General features: G+C 43.7%; 1 protein-coding gene across 1 annotated transcript; it reads left to right on the forward strand.

The window, feature by feature from the left end:
* Window positions 1-933: 933 nt before the first annotated feature.
* LOC120036180 (formin-like protein 1) lies at window positions 934-19,867 on the forward strand. Its single transcript, XM_038982659.1, has 25 exons — window positions 934-1,578; window positions 9,006-9,089; window positions 9,709-9,795; window positions 10,050-10,123; window positions 10,501-10,584; window positions 12,221-12,364; window positions 12,517-12,628; window positions 12,716-12,792; window positions 13,027-13,120; window positions 13,634-13,708; window positions 13,816-13,926; window positions 14,056-14,205; window positions 14,349-14,450; window positions 14,568-15,072; window positions 15,982-16,106; window positions 16,360-16,562; window positions 16,769-17,003; window positions 17,102-17,170; window positions 17,282-17,362; window positions 17,606-17,735; window positions 17,860-18,023; window positions 18,152-18,253; window positions 18,809-18,913; window positions 19,123-19,219; window positions 19,469-19,867. The coding sequence occupies exons 1-25, from the start codon at window positions 1,402-1,404 to the stop codon at window positions 19,531-19,533; spliced, it is 3,252 nt and encodes a 1,083-aa protein (XP_038838587.1). The 5' UTR covers window positions 934-1,401; the 3' UTR covers window positions 19,534-19,867.

Genomic DNA, 19,867 nt, shown 5'->3' on the forward strand with positions numbered 1-19,867 from the left:
GAATTCGGAGAGTTCCCCGTTTTTTGAACGCGGCATATGGTTGCGTTTACACAGGCAGCCCAATTCTGATATTGCTTTCACTATTTGGACCAATCAGATCAGCCCTGAAAAATATCTGATGTGATGAAATCTGATGTAATTGGCCAAAAGATCAGAATTGGGCTGCCTGTCTGAACGCAGTCATAGGCTCCTCATATCTGGAAGTAGGCCTGCTGCCGTTTTTTATTAACCAGTAACTGATTTTGCTTTGCAACACTGGTGAGTGGCCAGTCAGTGACATTAATTAATTAGGTCTGGTAGAAAGTGTCTACTAAGACCTTGTTGGTGTTTTGATTGTCAGCAATTGATTCACCACCACATGGTAACAACATGGGCAATTTTGCCTTGACTTCACTAGGGGTAGCAATGTGAATATCTGACACAGGGAAGCGCTCTTGGAATGTTCTTTGAGGGTAAACTGGGTAAAACGCAACTGCACTCACATTTCCACAAGCTATGTTCTGGCGGTGGTTTCCTAACAATGGAAAGTCAAGAAAGTAATGCTAAAACACCTTACTTAATCCACCCTCTACCATTTCGCCTGCACCGACCATCCACGATGCCAGATACCTGTAGTTACTTCCTAGCTCATATGACTATAGGCCCAATACACCTACGTAGTCTTCCGTTATCCCTTCTTTTTCCCACCCCCTCCACTTTAGTATCTTGTCCATCTTCTCCAACCACACCCTCTCTGCTTCTCCCTCAGTCTCCTCTCTCCACCCTACTCCACCTCCTTGTAGTTTTGTTTCTCTCACACACAGCAGGAAGTTACTCTTCTGCTTTTTCTGGTTATGCGGTTTCTGCCTCTGTTGCAACGACTGCGTCAAACTCCCCTCTCCTTCCTGTAACGCCCGTGCCCTGCCTGTCTGTGATGAGCTCACTGTAGGAACTATGGACAATTAGATAGTAAAAACAACATCTTGCTTCAACAGGCGCCACGTTTCAGGTTTCAAGCTGTTCCGATTTTTTCCCCCCTAGTAACACCTGTTATCCAGCAGAGAGTGAGGACAGTGGAAGAGATACGGGATAAGGAGGAACGATGTTGCTCCATCAAACATCCTCACCTCAGGACCAAGACAATTGCAGTAGGCCAGTGGCTGTTCTATCCACCTGCCAAATCTCACAGAGACGTTGAAGGACCAAGGACTCCAAGACCTGTTTTTATTCCCCTTCTCTTTTTGGGGGGAAATTCATTGGACTGCCCTACATTGGAACTAACTAGCTACTTTTTTCAGTGTGGACGGGTTTGCAGACATCTGAGTTGGAGTTTCAGTCTGTTTAGGAGTTAGGCCTACTAGCACTTCCAGTTAAGAGAGAGTGTTTTTTACCTTTCCCCTGGATTACCTGTTCAGGTTGGTGATGGGGAATGCAGCGGGGGGAATAGAGCAGGCAGATGGCAGGGAGGCCAAGCACTCTGTGGGGTCAGGAACGGGCCTGAGTGACCCCACCCCGACCCTGCAGAAGAAGCAGCCTGCTCCCCCCAAGCTGCCCGTGCCCCCAGAGGACGAGCTGGAGGAGCGCTTCAGTGTGGTTCTGGTGAGTGGCAGGACAGGAGGGGAGAAACATCATGCATATCAACACACAGAAATACAGACACATCACACAGGAATTTAGATGCATCACATACCTACTGTATGTATTGCACTGATATCTAAAGGAACAGGTAAAATCACTCACTTAAATATGCTGGGTGCCAAATGTCTGAGAGAAAATACATTCAGCTTCACATTTGAATTATTCTGTCAGGGTAGTTCTAGTTCCTGTTAAAAAACAATGCCGTCTCTCTCACTGTAGCCAGTCATGTTAGTAAAGAGAGCTGACATTTTGTTGGCCTCAATCCCACATCCAAAAGCTCACATCCTCTTTTAGATATTTTGAAATCGGCCTGTCTGCTCAGCCCGTGGTCAAATGATCTCATAGACCTTCGACTGCAGTCCTCCCTCTTAGATGAACCGGAGACGCCATAAAGGCACAGTGCTGGATTGAGCAATAGATTTTGCACGAAAGAGACAACAGACTAAGACAGGAAGGCAAAGGTTTTTCAGATATTTCAACATGTAATTTCCCATCAGTTAACACCTATGGAGGACAACATAATGCTATCAATCCAATACATGGCTGTTTCTACAGAAGAAGCAGGACATCTCAGGGGAACAAGGCCTTATCTGTAGAAACTATTAGTAAATCATGAGTAGCGCAAGCAGTTTGAATCACACATTTAGATAAACATCTGATAAATGTGATGCTAAACATATTAGGCACTAGATATGGAGACACACGGAAGACGTGACATCATGGCAGTAAAACTATCTTTCCATGCATACACCTTCACCTTTTACTTTTATGTCTGATGCATGTAGGCTGTCTGTGCAGTGTGGTAACTATTAGCTCATATGTGTGTGGTACAGACACTTATTTAGCCTAAGCCATTTCCTGCCCACTGTCCTCTCTACCGGCCTGCTCTTTCAGAGCATGACCTGACTTCCTCTTTCTTTCAACAGTAAATGCTACCTTCTCTAGTCTAGATTTTAAACAGACCTAATACGGCACTTAGAGCACTCACACAAGCAGGTATGTGGCAATGTGTGAGAGGCGATATTAGGTCTAAGTAATAATGTTTCTTTTTTGAATGGAACAACCTGTTGAAACTGAGAACAGGACTTCCCCTCGGGTCTAAATAGAGCCCCACAGCGGAAGTGTCATAATACCCATAAAACCTAGCGGTCAAACAGCAAAATGGTTGCAATAATTTTTCCATCATTCATTTTTTCTCATAGGGAATTTTAGAAACACTTAAAATAAGGGCTGTGTTTTGTGTAGGCTTACCCTGGCGTGACGTTTTGATAACCGTGTAAAAATCTCTCTCGGACAAGGTGCTTTTATCAATATATTCAGCTCTATTTACTCTCAGATTAGAAAATGCTAATTAGCATCAAAGTAGACATCATGCAAGACTACAAATCCCAGCAAGCTCCTGCACTTCATCTCTAGCTGACACTTTTGCTAACAGGTATTGTGTCAATTTAAAACTTGCACAAGACCATTCAAATAATTATCAATTTAACGAAATTTAGCCAATTTATTAATTTTAAAATGTAGCTAACATTAGGTAGTTAATCCAGAAATTCTTACCTTTGCCTCGATTCGGCGGTCTCGTCCAGATCATCATGGCATTTGTAGTTCTGTATGATAGCCCAATTAGCAGCTAATTAGCATTAAAGTGTTTCTAAAATCCCCATGGGAAAAATGAATAGTGTAAAAACGATTGGAACCATTTCCTTGTTTGACTGATAGGTTTTATGGGTATTATGACTCATACTGTGGTACCCATATAGGGTCTCTAAATGGAAATGTGGGTTGTTCCATTTGATTTCAATCACTTTTGACCACACCCCTTTTGATTTCAACTAAACTTTCTATACATATTTTCCTATGGTAGAAGTGGACCTGAGTGCCAAAAGATTTAGGAGATGGAAGAGCTCAAAGTTGACCCATTTTGCATATCCCACCCTACCATGAGACATCCATGTCTTCTTCACTGGAAAAGTTAAACAGTTGCGTTTGAAATCATTTAAAAGCTTACAAACAGGGATTGTAACTATTTTATAATTCCTTGATTTATTTTTATGAGTGAATATAAACTTATTTAAGAGTATGCTGTGTCTCAACCAATGACGGGCACAACTCAAACACCTCAGATTATGTAAAATAGGGTCTAAGATACAACATATGCGAAAATGAAAGCATTTTTATTCTGAACAAAAATATAAACGCAACATGTAAAGTTTTGGTCCCATTTCTCATGAGCTAAAATAAAATATCCCAGAAATACGCACAAAAAGCTTATTTCTCTCAAATTTTGTGCACAAATTTGTTTACATCCCTGTTAGTGAGCATGTCTTTTTTATTTATTTTTATGGCAGAAAAATCAGTATACATACAAGAAGTATACAAACAGACAATGAAAACATATGCTAGGTATTACAACAAATGATAGATTATACAAAGACCTTAAAACATACAGACAAATTGATTGTTTTGACAACTTTCTTATTAAAAGAATGTAGAATGGTCTTAATGTACTGCTCGAATTCCTTATAGAAAACACGGAGGAGTGGTTTTTTATTAGTGAATTTACATTTCTGAATATGAAATTTGATTATAGTTAAGGAAACCGAGCAGCACATTCTCACATAAAAAAAACTAAAGTCATCGAGAATATTAACAATTATAAAGTATGAATATCTTGCCATAATTTCTTTACATGTAGACAATTCCAAAATAAATGCAGAACTGTTTCTGGATGCTCAACACAAAAAGTACAGTTAATGTTAATGTCTTTTTTGAGTTTCTTCAGGTAATGATTCGTAGGGTAATACTTATGGCTCATTCTGAAAGAGATCTCTTTGACCTTGTTAACAAGCAGGTATTTGTGTGGTAATAACCAGACTTTTTTCTAACAGATATTATTGACAAATGTATTCCAGTAAGTTGGGACATAAGGAATGGATACAATATCCCTTTGAAATAAAGCACGTATAGATCTGTTGTTCTGAGGGAGCAAGGAGAAACACATTTCTCCTATTGGAGAGTCTACTGGATTAAGAGAGGGTAGGTCAAGTAGGTGAGGTCTGGTTACACCTCTAAACGACATGAGAGTTCCAGATGGAATAGCATCAAAGACTATGGCGAACTCTCTAGGTGTAACAGGGATATTGTAACGAGAAAAAAAATCCTCATAATTGAGTAACGATCCTTCTGCATTAAAAAGTTGACTCACCAGCAGGATATGCAAATGTTTATTTTTTTTATTTAACCTTTATTTAACCAGGTAGGCTAGTTGAGAACAAGTTCTCATTTACAACTGCGACCTGGCCAAGATAAAGCAAAGCGGTGCGACACAAACAACAGCACAGAGTTACACATGGAATAAACAAACAAACAGTCAATAACACAATAGAAAAAAAGTCTATATATAGTGTGTGCAAATGAGGTAAGATAAGGGAGGTAAATGCAATAAATAGGCCATAGTGGCAAAATAATTACAATTTAGCAATGAAACACTGGAGTGATAGATGTGCAGAAGATGAATGTGCAAGTAGAGATACTGGGGTGCAAAGAAGCAAAATAAATAAATAACAGTATGGGGATGAGGTAGTTGGATGGGCCATTTACAGATGGGCTATGTACAGGTGCAGTGATCTGTGAGCTGCTCTGACAGCTGGTGCTTAAAGTTAGTGAGGGAGATATGAGTCTCCAGCTTCAGTGATTTTTGCAATTCGTTCCAGTCATTGGCAGCAGAGAACTGGAAGGAAAGGCGCCCAAAGGAGGAATTGGCTTTGGGGGTGACCAGTGAAATATACCTGCTGGAGGGCGTGCTACGGGTGGGTGCTGCTAATACGACCAGTGAGCTGAGATGCGGGGCTTTACCTAGCAAAGACTTATAGATGACCTGGAGCCAGTGGGTTTAGAGACGAATATGACGCGAGGGCCAGCCAACGAGAGCATACAGGTCGCAGTGGTGGGTAGTATATGGGGCTTTGGTGACAAAATGGATGGCACTGTGATAGACTGCATCCAATTTGCTGAGTAGAGTGTTGGAGGCTATATTGTAAATGACATCGCCGAAGTCAAGGATCGGTAGGATAGTCAGTTTTACAAGGGTATGTTTGGCAGCATGAGTGAAGGATGCTTTGTTGCGAAATAGGAAGCCGATTCTAGATTTAATTTTGGATTGGAGATGCTTAATGTGAGTCTGGAAGGAGAGTTTACAGTCTAACCAGACACCTAGGTATTTGTAGATGTCCACATATTCTAAGTCAGAACCGTCCAGAGTAGTGATGCTGGACGGGCGGGCAGGTGCTGGTAGCGATCGGTTGAAGAGCATGCATTTAGTTTTACTTGCATTTAAGAGCAGTTGGAGGCCACGGAAGGAGAGTTGTATGGCATTGAAGCTCGTCTGGAGGTTAGTTAACACAGTGTCCAAAGAAGGGCCAGAAGTATACAGACTGGTATCGTCTGTGTAGAGGTAGATCAGAGAATCACCAGCAGCAAGAGCGACATCATTGATGTATACAGAGAAAAGAGTCGTCCATAGAGACTGCCAGAGGTCCGGACAACAGGCCTTCCGATTTGACATACTGAACTCTATCGGAGAAGTAGTAGGTGAACCAGGCGAGGCAATCATTTGAAAAACCAAGGCTGTTGAGTCTGCCGATAAGAATGTGGTGATTGACAGAGTCGAAAGCCTTGGCCAGGTCTATGAATACAGCTGCACAGTATTGTCTCTTATCGATGGAGGTTTTGATATCGTTTAGGACCTTGAGCGTGGCTGAGGTGCACCCATGACCAGCTCGGAAACCAGATTACATAGCTGAGAAGATACGGTGGGATTCGAAATGGTCGGTGATCTGTTTGTTAACTTGGCTTTCGAAGACCTTAGAAAGGCAGGGTAGGATAGATATAGGTCTGTAGCAGTTTGGGTCTAGAGTGTCTCCCCCTTTGAAGAGGGGGATGACTGCGGCAGCTTTCCAATCTTTGGGGATCTCAGACGATACGAAAGAGAGGTTGAACAGGCTAGTAATAGGGGTTGCAACAATTTCGGATGATAATTTTAGAAAGAGAGGGTCCATATTGTCTAGCCCGGCTGATTTGTAGAGGTCCAGATTTTGCAGCTCTTTCAGAACATCAACTATCTGGATTTGGGTGAAGGAGAAATGGGGGAGGCTTGGGAAAGTTGCTGTGGGGGGTGCAGAGCTGTTGACCAGGGTAGGGGTGGCCAGGTGGAAAGCATGGCCAGCCGTAGAAAAATGCTTATTGAAATTCTCAATTATCGTGGATTTATCGGTGGTGACAGTGTTTCCTAGCCTCAGTGCAGTGGGCAGCTGGGAGGATGTGCTCTTATTCTCCATGGACTTTACAGTGTCCCAGAACTTTTTGGAGTTTGTGCTGCAGGATGCAAATTTCTGTTTCTGTTATTAAACCAGTTCTTTAAAAAATAAAGACTTGTTTCTATACAAAATATCCTTATTGTTCCAAATGAAATACCTATGCGATGAACAATTATTTTTATAAAATGTACAAAATTTTACAAATTTTGTAGGAATCTTATCAATGTTATAGTTACAAAGTAACATAAAATTGAAGCCACCAAAATGGGAGAAGATATAATGAGTGATGAAATTCCTTAAGAATTCTTTAAGAAATGTTTAGCCCAATTTATCACTATTATTCAAAGTAGGAAGAAAAAAATAATGGCACCACCATATTCATATGTGTTCATAACGACAGATTTCCTAATATAATGTGTACGATTTTTCCAGATGAAGTTGAAAAGCATCTGGTCAACCGCTTTACCTATTTTGTTGTCAAGTTGTAGAGACTGGGCTGCATAAGTAAGTCTGGAGATACCTTCAGCTTTAGAAAGCAATACTCAACCTTTCAAGGATAAATCCCTCTGCAACCAATGGTTCAACTTCTTTTTGTTTTTTCCATAATAGGTATGAAATTTAATGAGCATCTTTCCTGTTGGTCCTTAGATATGGTAATCCCAAGGTATGTTACTTCTTCCTTGACTGGAATATTGCAAATAGAGGCCACTCTAAAATGTGCATTTTTGTCACACAACACAATGCCACATGTTTTGAGGGAGGGTGTAATTGGAATGCTGACTGCATGAATGTCCAACAGAGCTGTTGCCAGAGAATTTAATGTTCATTTCTCTACCATAAGCCGCCTCCAACGTCGTTTTACAGAATTTGGCAGTACATCCAACCGGCCTCAAATGGAACGACCCATACTCAAAAATGTAGGTGTGTGTGTGTGCGCGTGCGTTAATGTGTACAATACTATATGTCTTTCTGAGTGGGTATGTGTGTATGAGTAACCTCATGTGTATGTACAGCACATATTCACATACACATTGAGTACATTTAGTTTTCTGTTGCTAGTCTTTGTCCTTCAAATTCCACCATCGGTCCCTCCCATACTGTACCCCACCCAAACTCTATAGCTATGTCCCCAGCAAAGCCCATGTTGACTGGGGCACACATGTCAAACCTCAAGGGTTTGTTAACGTGTAAAGAGGAAGCCACAAACTGTCGCTTGAGAACGTTAAATTCTGCGTATCTAACCACAGTCCACACCCTTTCTTAGTAGGCCCAAGACTGCCTCAACTAAAACATCGCTCGTCTTAGATGCCTTAAATAAACAGCTTTCATTAGCGGGTAGTTTGGCCGGCAACATCTATGGGGTTATTGTGTGTCGTGTCACATGAGAATGATGCTTAAAAAATATATTGTATTTTCCCATGTTAATCAATAGGCATGACAGAGTTGAATCAGCTTCTCGTGATATAAACACACCATATTTTCTTGTAGAAAGGGCCACGTGGTTCACCTGTCATAGAGACGAATAACTATTGAATCAATCAGGTTAAATCCACTTGCAACTCACTCAAACAGATCATGGCGAAACGACTACTGTATAGGCCCACTACGTTCAATGATGAATGGAGAAGCATTATCTGTATGTGTTTGAAAATGCTCATGACTAGACCTGATACATGCTCACAGATGGTTTCCATTAGTTACCAGCAATACATGTAAACAGTGAGTCATTTCCGCAGTGTAGGATGATGATAGCGTTCACTAATACCTCTGGTGGGGACATCTGGTGTTTCTGATCACATTTGAACAGCATAGCATGAACAGGAAGCGTTATGACAATGTGCACAGGAGCTTTGGCTGGTTGGTAGTGAAGGAAGAAATGAAAGAAAAGTCTTATTTAAGATGATATTATTATGCAGGCACTGCTTAATTGAAGTCTACTGAGTAACATGCCATTGTAGACCGCTCAGAGTTCATTTAAATACAAGATCCCCAAAGGCCCCAGTTGTAATCACAGTAACAGCTTCATGTCATTATTGATGTAGGTTTTTGAAGTGCACCTTATTCTGTTCTCAGAGCTATATGAACTTGCCTCCAGACAAGCTGAAGCTGTTGAGTCATTATGACAATGACAAGAAGTGGGAGCTGATCTGTGATCAGGTAAGAGCATTACGTCTTGTTGGGCGCCTTATATGGGGTGATTGGTTCATGCACTAGTACATACACAGTTCTACATGATTGGGTAACGCTTTATTTCAACGGTCCGTAATAAACCATTTATTAATCATTACTCCCACATTTATAAACCATTTACTAATCATAAGTAAGGTATTTTTGCAGTCCCTAATCTAAAGCGAGCCCTATTTAACCCTAACCCATACCTAACCCTAACCATAAATGGTGTGTAATCTTTTTGTAAATGCCTTATAAATGGTTTATTACCGAACGTTAAAATAAAGAGTAACCCATGATTGTATCTGAGATTAAGTGTTCTAAAAACACAGCATACGGAAATAATCGTAAAGAAAAATAAATGTGTATTGCTGGTGTTCGGTTGCCGATATGTAATGTAGGTTAGAGTGCAAAAAGGTCATATAGTCTTCTAGCAAAACACTACACCTCTGATGGGTTCCTGTGGTAAGCACGTTTTCCTTCAGCAGGTTGGCATGGTAACAGGGTGGTTTGCGGTGCTCGTTGTGTTTGACTGTGTCATTTGTCTTCTCACTCCCCCTCATCCCCTCATCCCCTTCTCCTTCCTCCCTCCATTCTGTGTGGTCAGGAGCGGTTCCAGGTGAAGAACCCTCCCTCTACCTATCTGACCAAGATCAAGAGCTTCTATCAGGACCAAGGAGGAGTGACCCGCAGGGTGGGTGTACAGTACCCCCCCCCCCCCCCCCCCCCCGTAGCCAGGGATATCAAGAACTAAATATGCGTGTTTTGGAACAATGGGATACCAATATTACATCTACAGTAGTAGTATGTCTTTGCATTTTATGACAAAGCCGTTAAGCCAATAATATAAGGCCAGTCTCTTTAGAACAACTTCTGAACTACTGATATAAAGGTTTGTGCGTTTCCTTCATTCATAGAGCTTCTCTGTGTGGTTTTGGCCTATTTCAGTTCAAGAGGCGGGTCCAGGAGTCCACCCAGGTATTGAGAGAGCTGGAGATCTCCCTCCGCACTAATCATATTGGGTGAGTGACTGGACCAGGATTAGCCTCTGCCGAGTCCCCAATAACCAGGTGTTCCGGTTTTCATGGGAAATGGAAAGAGAGCCTGTGACGCAATTTCCGCTTTTGGACGTTAATAAGGCGACACTCTATCTTAACTTCTCCTCCACAGTTACTGGATTGGTTGAACAGTGCAGATGAGAACCTCCCCTCACAGTTTTTTTTTCTTTCTTCTTCTCGTCAAGACCAGTATGTAGGGGATCTAGTTTCAGGCGTTTATTTTACGCCTGCTATGTTAGGTTTGACCAGGACTGGTCCCACAGTTATCCCATCAGTCAGTACGACTGACTCAAGTGTCCTTAAAGTAGTATCGTGTTCTAATTCTCTTTCTCTCTATATAGCTGGGCCCAGGAGTTTCTGAATGAAGAGAACCAGGGTTTGGATGTATTGGTGGATTACCTGTCCTACGCCCAGTGTGACGCTTCGTGAGTATCCCTGCAGCCTCCCCGTCTGTCTTAACAGAATCCCATACAGTATCAATGAGACATACAGTACCAGTCAAAAGTTTGGATACACCTACTCATTCAAGGGTTTTTCTTTATTTTTACTATTTTCTACATTGTAGAATAATAGTTAAGACATCAAAACTATGAAATAACACATGGAAACGAAAAAAGTTTTAAACAAATCAAAATAGATTTTAGATTCTTCAAAGTAGTCACCCTTTGCCTTGATGACAGCTTTGCACACTCTTGGCATTCTCTCAACCAGCTTCACGAGGAATGCTTTTCCGACAGTCTTGGAGGAGTTCTCAGATGCTGAACACTTGTTGACTACTTTTCCTTCACTCTGCGGTCCAACTCATCCCAAACCATCTCAATTGGGTTGAGGTTGGGTGATTGTGGAGGCCAGGTCATCTGATGCAGCACCATCACTCTCCTTCTTGGTCAAATAGCCCTTACACAGCCTGGAGGTGTGTCTTAAGTCATCGTCCTGTTGAAAACAAATGATTGTCCCACTAAGCGCAAACCAGATGGGATAGCGCATCGTTGCAGAATGCTGTGGTAGCCATGCTGGTCAAGTGTGCCTTGAATTCTAAATAAATCACAGACAGTGTCACCAGCAAAGCACCCCCACACCATCACACCTCCTCCGCTATGCTTCACGGTGGGAACCACACATGCGGAGATCATCCATTCATCTACTCTGCGTCTCACAAAGACACGGCGGTTGGAACCAAAAATCTCACATTTGGACTCATCAGACCAAAGGACAGATTTCCACTGGTCTAATGTCCATTGCTTGTGTTTCTTGGCCTAAGCAAGTCTCTTCTTATTATTGCTGTCCTTTAGTAGTGGTTTCTTTGCTGCAATTCGACCACGAAGGCCTGATTCACGCAGTCTCCTCTGACTAGTTGATGTTGAGATGTGTCTGTTACTTGGACTCTGTGAAGCATTTATTTGGGCTGCAATCTGAGGTGCAGTTAACTCTAATGAACTTATCCTCTGCAGCAGAGGTAACTCTGGGTCTTCCTTTCCTGTGGAAGTCCTCATGAGAGCCAGTTTCATCATAGCGCTTGATGGTTTTTGCGACTGCACTTGAAGAAACTTTCAAAGATCTTGACATTTTCTGTAATGACTGACCATGTCTTAAAGTAATGCTGGACTGTCGTTTCTTTTTGCTTATTTGAGCTGTTCTTGCCATAATATGGACTTGGTATTTTACCCAATAGGGCTATCTTCTGTATACCATCCCTACCTTGTCACAACACAACTGATTGGCTCAAACGCATTGAGGAAAGAAATTCCACAAATTAACTTTTAACAAGGCACACCTGTTCATTGAAATGCGTTCCAGGTGACTACCTCATGAAGCTGGTTGAGAGAATGCCAAGAGTGTGCAAAGCTGTCATCAAGGCAAAGGGTGTTACTACATGTTTCCATTTGTGTTATTTCATAGTTATGATATCTTCACTATTATTCTACAATGGAGAAAATAGTAAAAATAAAGAAAAACCCTTGAATGAGTAGGTGTGTCCAAACTTTTGACTGGTACTGTAGATTTAATGTTTGATTATCTATATGTGACTATATGTTTGTGTACTTGGTAATGTGTCTATAGGTTTGACTTGGAGGGTGCTGAGAATGGGGGAACACTGTCAGAGAGAGGGAAGCCAGCGGAGAGGTCCATGGAGGACCTGAATAAGAGTACAGGAAGCTCCCCTACACACGGCATGACCAGAGCAGCCCGCGCCCTGACCGTACGGTAAGAACCATCAGCCGTTATGAGACCCGAGTCTCACTCAGCAAGCCTTAGAGACCACAGGATAAATCTCACCAAAAAATGTTCTACTGCAAAGTGGGACCTTCTGACCAGTGACCACCATCTCCTCCATCCTCTCAATATCTCCTTTGCAGCATAACCTCTCTGGCCCAGAGTAGGAGAACTCAGAAGATCTCTCGATTGGCCAGTCAGAGGGACGACGTCCATGTGTGCATCATGTGTCTGCGTGCCATCATGAACTACCAGGTGTGTGTGTGTTGTGTGGTGTGTGGGCATGACTGTGATATGGAGTGCGAAATTGTGAAATTCCAACGCTAATGATCACTTTTTCAGTCGGGCTTCAACCAAGTTATGACTCACCCACGCTGCGTCAACGAGATCACTCTCAGTCTCAACAACAAGAACCCTAGGTATGATCACCTGTGTGTGTGATGTGTGTGTGCATGCATGCTTGTGCATGTGTGTGTGATGTGTGTGTGCATGCTTGTGCATGTGTGTGTGATGTGTGTGTGCATGCTTGTGCATGTGTGTGTGATGTGTGTGTGCATGCTTGTGCATGTGTGTGTGATGTGTGTGTGCATGCTTGTGCATGTGTGTGTGATGTGTGTGTGTGTGATGTGGTATTATATTCCTGGTCTCTACAGAACCAAAGCCCTGGTGTTGGAGCTGTTGGCTGCTGTGTGTCTTGTGAGGGGCGGTCATGACATCATTCTCGCCGCCTTCGACAACCTCAAGGAGGTGAAGCATTTACCAATCTTAGCCACACTATAGCAGACTTTACTTTACCAATATGTACTGTGTCATCTCACCTTAGCCTACTCATTTGTGTGTTCTCGGGACCAAGATTTCTCTCTTCTAAGTAATCTCATGACTGATACACGACACACCCTGTCTTAGTCACACCGAGCACACTTAGAACTCTAAAACACACACTCACACGAAGACATCATGTTGTGAGTGCGTAACCAGTCCTCACCATACTGAAAGGCCCCTTTATACAACTGTTATGTAGTCTGAAAATATTCAACTGATATCGATATAGACTTTCCATATTGGTGACCATCACGACTAATAATAGATTTAATGTTAGAAATGTTTAAAGCAGAAGTGGACCAATTTGATCAGCTTTCTATGAATACAAAAACACACTGTAGCAAGTAGTAAAACCTACACACTCGTGTGGACATCTGTTGAAGTGCATGACTGTGTCACTGAAACAAGGAACGTCTTTCCCCATGTCCTTTCACTCAGGTGAGCGGAGAGAAGAACCGCTTCGAGAAACTGATGGAGTACTTTAGTAACGACGACAGCAACGTTGACTTCATGGTACGTGGACACAAAACGGCTTTAAGTCTCCTGGCTGATGTGTTTGCATTTACTCACAGTGTGGTTCTGAAAGGTTAAAGATCAAATATGATGATCCCTCTCTTCAGGTGGCCTCCATGCAGTTCATTAACATTGTGGTGCATTCGGTGGAGAATATGAACTTCCGTGTGCACCTGCAATATGAGTTCACTCACCACGGACTGGACCAGTACTTAGAGGTAAACTCTCCATTTATCCTTCTCATCTCATTGTTGGAAAATGGAACCGTCACAACCGCAAAACCAACTCCTTAAAACTGAAAAGAAACCGTCAGGGTAACGACGATCATGTGTGTGTGTGTGTGTCAGTCTCTGAAGCAGACAGAGAGTGAGAAGCTGCAGGTTCAGATCCAGGCCTACCTGGACAACGTGTTTGATGTGGGGGCTCTGCTGGAGGATGCAGAGAACAGGGGCGGGGTGCTGGAGCATGTGGACGAACTGCAGGAGCACAACTCACAGGTCAGTGATACACACTGTACACACACAGTCTCATTCATTCAAATCACACATTTAAAAAATGCCAGCAATTACTTTATGTCTCTGTCTGTGACCTCCGAATGTTGTGTTGTCGTGTTGTGTCATGTCGTGTTGTGGTTTTGTAGCTGAGTGCCAGGCTAGAGGAGATTGAGAGCCAGTCTGCAGAGAGGATGGCTGAACTGGAGAAACAGCTCCTCCAAGCCACCAAGGAGACAGAGCTGCTCAAGGTCTGCACTGTACAATGAACTGTGGACTGTTTACCATATAGTGTATCAGACAGAAAGGTATGTGTGTGGTTGTGTGATAATAACTTTACCTTGCCTTTGTGTGTGTGCGACTGACAGGAGAGCCTGCGGGACTCCTGTTCCCAGGTCAGTTCTCTGCAGCAGAGAGAGAGGGAGAGGGAGATGAGCCAGGAGAGGGAGCGGGACAGAGAGCGTCTAAGCCAGCCCTCCTCTGAGCTGGAACTCAAGGTGCAGGAGCTGCAGGACCGTGGGCTGATCCGCCTGGGACGCACCCCCTCTGGGGCCCTAGACCTCCAGGTGGTGCCTGTCACCATCATCGAGTACGCCCCCGCCCCAGCCTCTGAGCCTCTGCTCAGCTCCACTGGTCCCACTGCCCCTGGCCTAGACGTCCCTGATGCCACTCCCTCCTCAGCCATCTCTTCTGTCCCCCCTCCTCCTCCCCCTCCACCTCCTGGGCCTGGTGGATCTGCTCCCCCACCCCCTCCACCTCCTCCTCCTCCTCCCCTGCCTGGCTCTGGTGACCCACCTCCCCGTCCTCCTCCCCCTCCTCCCAGGGGACCTCCGCCCCCACCAGGAGGCCCACCTTCTGGAGACAGCCAAGCCGGTAAGGTGACTCTTAACTGCTTTCATTAGAGATATACAGGTAACTGCCAAAATAAAGGAAACACCAACATCAAGTGTCTTAATAGGTCCAGAACAGCTTCAATGCACTTTGGAATAAATTCTTCAAGTGTCTGGAACTCTATTGGAGGGATGCGACACCATTCTTCCACGAGAAATTCCATCATTTTGTGTTTTGTTGATGTGGTGGAAAATGCTGTCTTAGGAGCCACTTCAGAATCTCCCATAAGTGTCTAATTGGGTTGAGATCTGGGGACTGAAAAGCCATGGCATATGATTTACATTGTTCATCAAACCATTCAGTGACCATTCGTGCCCTGTAGATAGGGGCATTGTCATCATATGGGGGCATAGCCTTGGTAGCCAAAATAATGGCCAAAATAATGGCCTGCCCAGCATTTTTATATATGACCATAAGCATAATAGGAAGTTCATTGCTTAATTCACTCAGGAACCACACCTGTGTGGAAGCACCTGCTTTCAATATACTTTGTATCTTAAGTGTTTCCATTATTCTGGCAGTTACATGCGTATATCAGTGGAGGCTGCCGAGGGGAGGACGGCTCATAATAATGTCTGGAACTGAGCGAATGGAATGGCATCAAAAATGTGGAAACCATGTGTTTAATGTATTTGATACCATTCCACCTATTCCCCTCCAGTAGCGATCTACAGCAGAGATTAGAAAATTGAGAGGGGAGATCATGAATATAGAGGAGAGATTAAAGAGATTAGGGTGTGAGAGGTCAAATAGGAGAGAGCTCTATGCTAATCAGATTGTCAGTCAATCTCATGAATTTGTATACGTCCAATTTGCTGAAGGGTGAAATGAGTGCACTGGCGATTGACAACTGTGATTGATTCTCTCTCCTACTCTCTCTCTTTCTCTCAGGAGGTAAAAGCAGGAAACCCATCCAGACTAAGTTCCGGATGCCTTTGCTCAACTGGCAGGCACTGAAGCCCAACCAGGTGACTGGCACGGTCTTCCACGAGCTGGACGACGAGCAGGTCTTAGGGGTAAGACCAAACCTCCACACAGATACTAATGCTGAGTGAACTCTACTCTTCCATTCTCCCTTTTCTCACCTTCCCTCTGACCCCCTTTTTCCACTTTCCTCTCCTCCCCTCTTCCTGACCCTTTTCCGCTCCTCTCTCTCTCTCTCTCTCTCTCTCTCTATCTCTTCCTCCTTAACCTCCCTCCTCTCTCTCCCCCTTTCTCTCTCTCCCCTCCTTACCCTCCATCTCTAACCATCTCTGCGTGTTGTGTCAGGAGCTGAACATGGAGGCGTTTGAGGAGCAGTTTAAGACCAAGGCCCAGGGTCCTCCAGCAGCTCTGTCCACTCTTAAGGTCAAAGTGGCCCAAAAGGCCCCCAGCAAGGTCAACCTGATCGAGGGCAACAAGGCCAAGAACCTGGCCATCACGCTACGCAAGGGAGGCAGGAGCCCCGCAGACATCTGCACAGCTATAGAGACGTATGGAACTATATCTTCTCCTATTCTGTTCCTTTCCTTAGTAAACATATTTCTCTCACTCATTTAATTTCTTTATGCCTTTTTTGTTCTCTTTAATCCCTTCATTCTCTTTCTCCTCATCCCACCTTCCCCTAACACTCTTCTTTTGTCCCTTCCTTACTATCTTACTTCTCTCCCTCCCTCCTCCTTTCCCTCCTTCTCTCCAGGTATGACCAGCAGGCGTTGGGGCTGGACTTCCTGGAGCTGCTGGAGAGGTTTGTCCCGTCAGACTACGAGCTGAAGCTCCTCCAGAACTATGAGAAGGAGGGCCGTCCGCTGGATGATCTGGCAGAGGAGGACCGCTTCATGATGCGCTTTGGGAAGATCCCCCGTCTGGCCCAGCGAATCAGCACCCTCACCTTCATGGGCAACTTCCCCGAGAGCGTCAAACGTCTGCAGCCGGTAAGTCAGTTGCTCAGGACAGACAGTGAAATTGTATCTGTACAACAATGACTTTCTTCAGTATCTGATACTATAGTCATTCATAATCTCACCTACAGCAACTGAACTCCATGATCACAGCGTCCATGTCCATTAAGTCCTCGGCCAAGCTGAAGAAGATGTTAGAGGTGAGTGGAGGGCATCCCTGTCCGTCACTGCTAACCTCCAATCAGAGAGCCTCTTTAAACAGGCCTGCACTGTCTATGTAACACATTCTGTATCTGGCTCCTCCTTTACAGATCATCCTAGCCTTTGGGAACTACATGAACAGCAGTAAGAGGGGTGCAGCCTATGGGTTCCGCCTGCAGAGTCTGGACCTGGTGAGTACCCCTCTGCTCTTGAGGCAAAATTGTTTCCCTTGTTTAACATGAATAGAACCATCACTAAGGTAGAGATTAACCGGCTTGAAATAGTATGGCTTAAACTCTATAGCGATAAATAAGTCGCTATTAGCTAAAGCAAGGTTTTGGACTGTTGAGGGCGCTATGGTATCTTGATAGGCAGGCCAGTCCATCTTTGGGAGATGACTCCATCTGTCCCTCTCCTTGTCTCTGTCCTGTCAGCTGCTGGACACCAAGTCTACAGACCGCTCCCAGACCCTGCTACACTTCATCTCCAGCATCGTCCAGGAGAAATACCCTGAACTCAACAACTTCCACACTGAGCTGCACTTTGTGGACAAGGCTGGCCTAGGTGCGGGAACGCAATCAACAGTTGCACGCGCACACACACATGTGCACACAGCTTGAAAAAAATACAGCCCTTCATAGTGAGAATAACTGACGCCCTGTTTCTCTCCTGTGTTTGTGTGTTTCAGTGTCTCTGGACAGTATTCTTCAGGATATCCGCTCTCTGGAGAGGGGAATGGAAGTGACCAAGAAGGAGTTCTTGGTGCAGGAAGACAACACAGTGCTGAAGGACTTTGTCAAGACAAACAGTGAATTACTGGACTCGTTACTCAAAGACAGCAAAACGGCTCAGGTTGGAATCTCATAACATTTGAACTTAATAGACACATCCAACACACATAATTCCACAGAAGATGTTCAATACATATTTTAGTGTGAGCGTCATCTCTCCTCCTCTTCCTCTCTCACCTCCTCCACTAGGAGGCGTATGGCTCGGTGGTGGAGTATTTTGGAGAGAACCCCAAGACCACACAACCCTCCATGTTTTTCCCTCTGTTTGTCCGCTTCATGAAGGCCTATAAGGTGAGGTGGTGCCCCCATAATGGGAAAGGATAAGGAAATAGCTCATTATGTTTAACTTGTGCATTTTGTATTTATATGCATGTTTGTTAAAGGGGCAGTGCAGTCAAAAACGTGATTTTCCTGTTTTATATATATTTTCCACACTATGTTTGAATAATACTGTGAAATTGTGAAAATTACGATAATGCACTTTTGGTGTAAGAGCTGTTTGGCATGGTCGGGTGGGGGTTTTGGACCACCTGGTAAGTTAATAGACCAATAACAAAGAAAATTTGCCCTCCTCTCTGCCAATTACAGCTAGTTTTCAGGTTACACGTTCCTCCTATTAGGCTCCTCCAGTTAGGGCCCTCTCTCAGACCATGTCTAGACAGTCCTAGCACAATTCTTGCTTGAGAAATAGCATTTAGCTAAGACGCTATTTCTGTTTATTTTACCATTTGAATTGAAAACAATCACAGCAAGGTACTTAATTGTTGCTCAGAAATGATTTGATATTGAGATTAAACGGCTGTGTTGGACCTCTAATGACCTGTTTTGTGTGTGTGTCCCACACAGCAAGCAGAGAAGGATAATGAACAGAAGAAGAGACTGGAGGCCCAGAGCAGTGAGAACCAAGCAGAGTCTCCCTCCCCTAGAAAGAAAGAGGCTGCAGGACACAAGGTAGGACAATAGACTATAGACCGATGCCCCATACCAACTCAATCCACCACAATCTCTACATTCCATACAGTCAGTTAAAAAAGGAGGTGGAGATGGAGTACTATCGTTTTGTAGCTTCCCTTATGACTGATCGACCAGTGACTAGTCATTCTAGTGTGGTCCATACCTCATATGCCAATGTGTCAGCTTTACCCTTTGACCCCTGCCAGTCTCCCATGATGCCCAAGATGGACCTGATAGCGGAGCTGAAGAAGAGGCAGGTGAAGCCTCAGGTGAAGGATGGGGCCCTGGAGGACATCATCACAGGTATGACAAACCACTACGGCTAGAATACATTGTGCACTATAGTCTTATATTGTAGTTTATGATCTATAAAACAGAGTTAAGAATGCTTATAGTCAATGGCATAGCACATTATGAGTGTGCTATAAGGCACTATAAAATACATGAATGCTTTATATGTATGTAAATCATTACCACACTTTTCCCCGGTACAATCGGAGATAGATACCCCTTGCTAAGTTTCAGTGGTTGTGTCTATGTGCTTTGTCCCAGACCTGAGGAACTCACCGTTCAGAGCAACAGATGGACGGAGACCAGCACCGCGTCAAGACACCTGAACAACTCCAGCTCCAAGACCCACAACTCCACTGAGATTACTGTACACACTCAATGTCAACGTGTATGCATACACAGAACACAAATACATACCTGTACTGTACATACACAATACACCTACATTAGTACTGAAGATTATATGGCCTTTTACCTATCAATACACATTTAAACAACAGTATGAATTGACTCTGTAACTATACGTCATGAGCAAATGTGTAACATACAAATACATTGGTGCATTTTTATCCATTTAGCTTTTTAAAATAACTTTGAAGTTTTTGTTCCGTTCATCTTTTAATGAGTACATTCTTTAAATTAAAAAAAAAACAAGTTTCA

This window comes from Salvelinus namaycush, chromosome 3 (assembly GCF_016432855.1).
Source record: "Salvelinus namaycush isolate Seneca chromosome 3, SaNama_1.0, whole genome shotgun sequence".
NCBI lineage: Eukaryota > Metazoa > Chordata > Actinopteri > Salmoniformes > Salmonidae > Salvelinus > Salvelinus namaycush.

Excerpts from the sequence above, each read along its gene's own strand:
- LOC120036180 (XM_038982659.1), top strand. The coding sequence starts at position 1,402 with ATGGGGAATGCAGCGGGGGGAATAGAGCAGGCAGATGGCAGGGAGGCC. Across the intron at positions 12,365-12,516 it reads GCCCGCGCCCTGACCGTACG|CATAACCTCTCTGGCCCAGA; the intron begins GTAAGAACCATC and ends TCTCCTTTGCAG. Across the intron at positions 14,451-14,567 it reads AGGAGACAGAGCTGCTCAAG|GAGAGCCTGCGGGACTCCTG; the intron begins GTCTGCACTGTA and ends TGCGACTGACAG.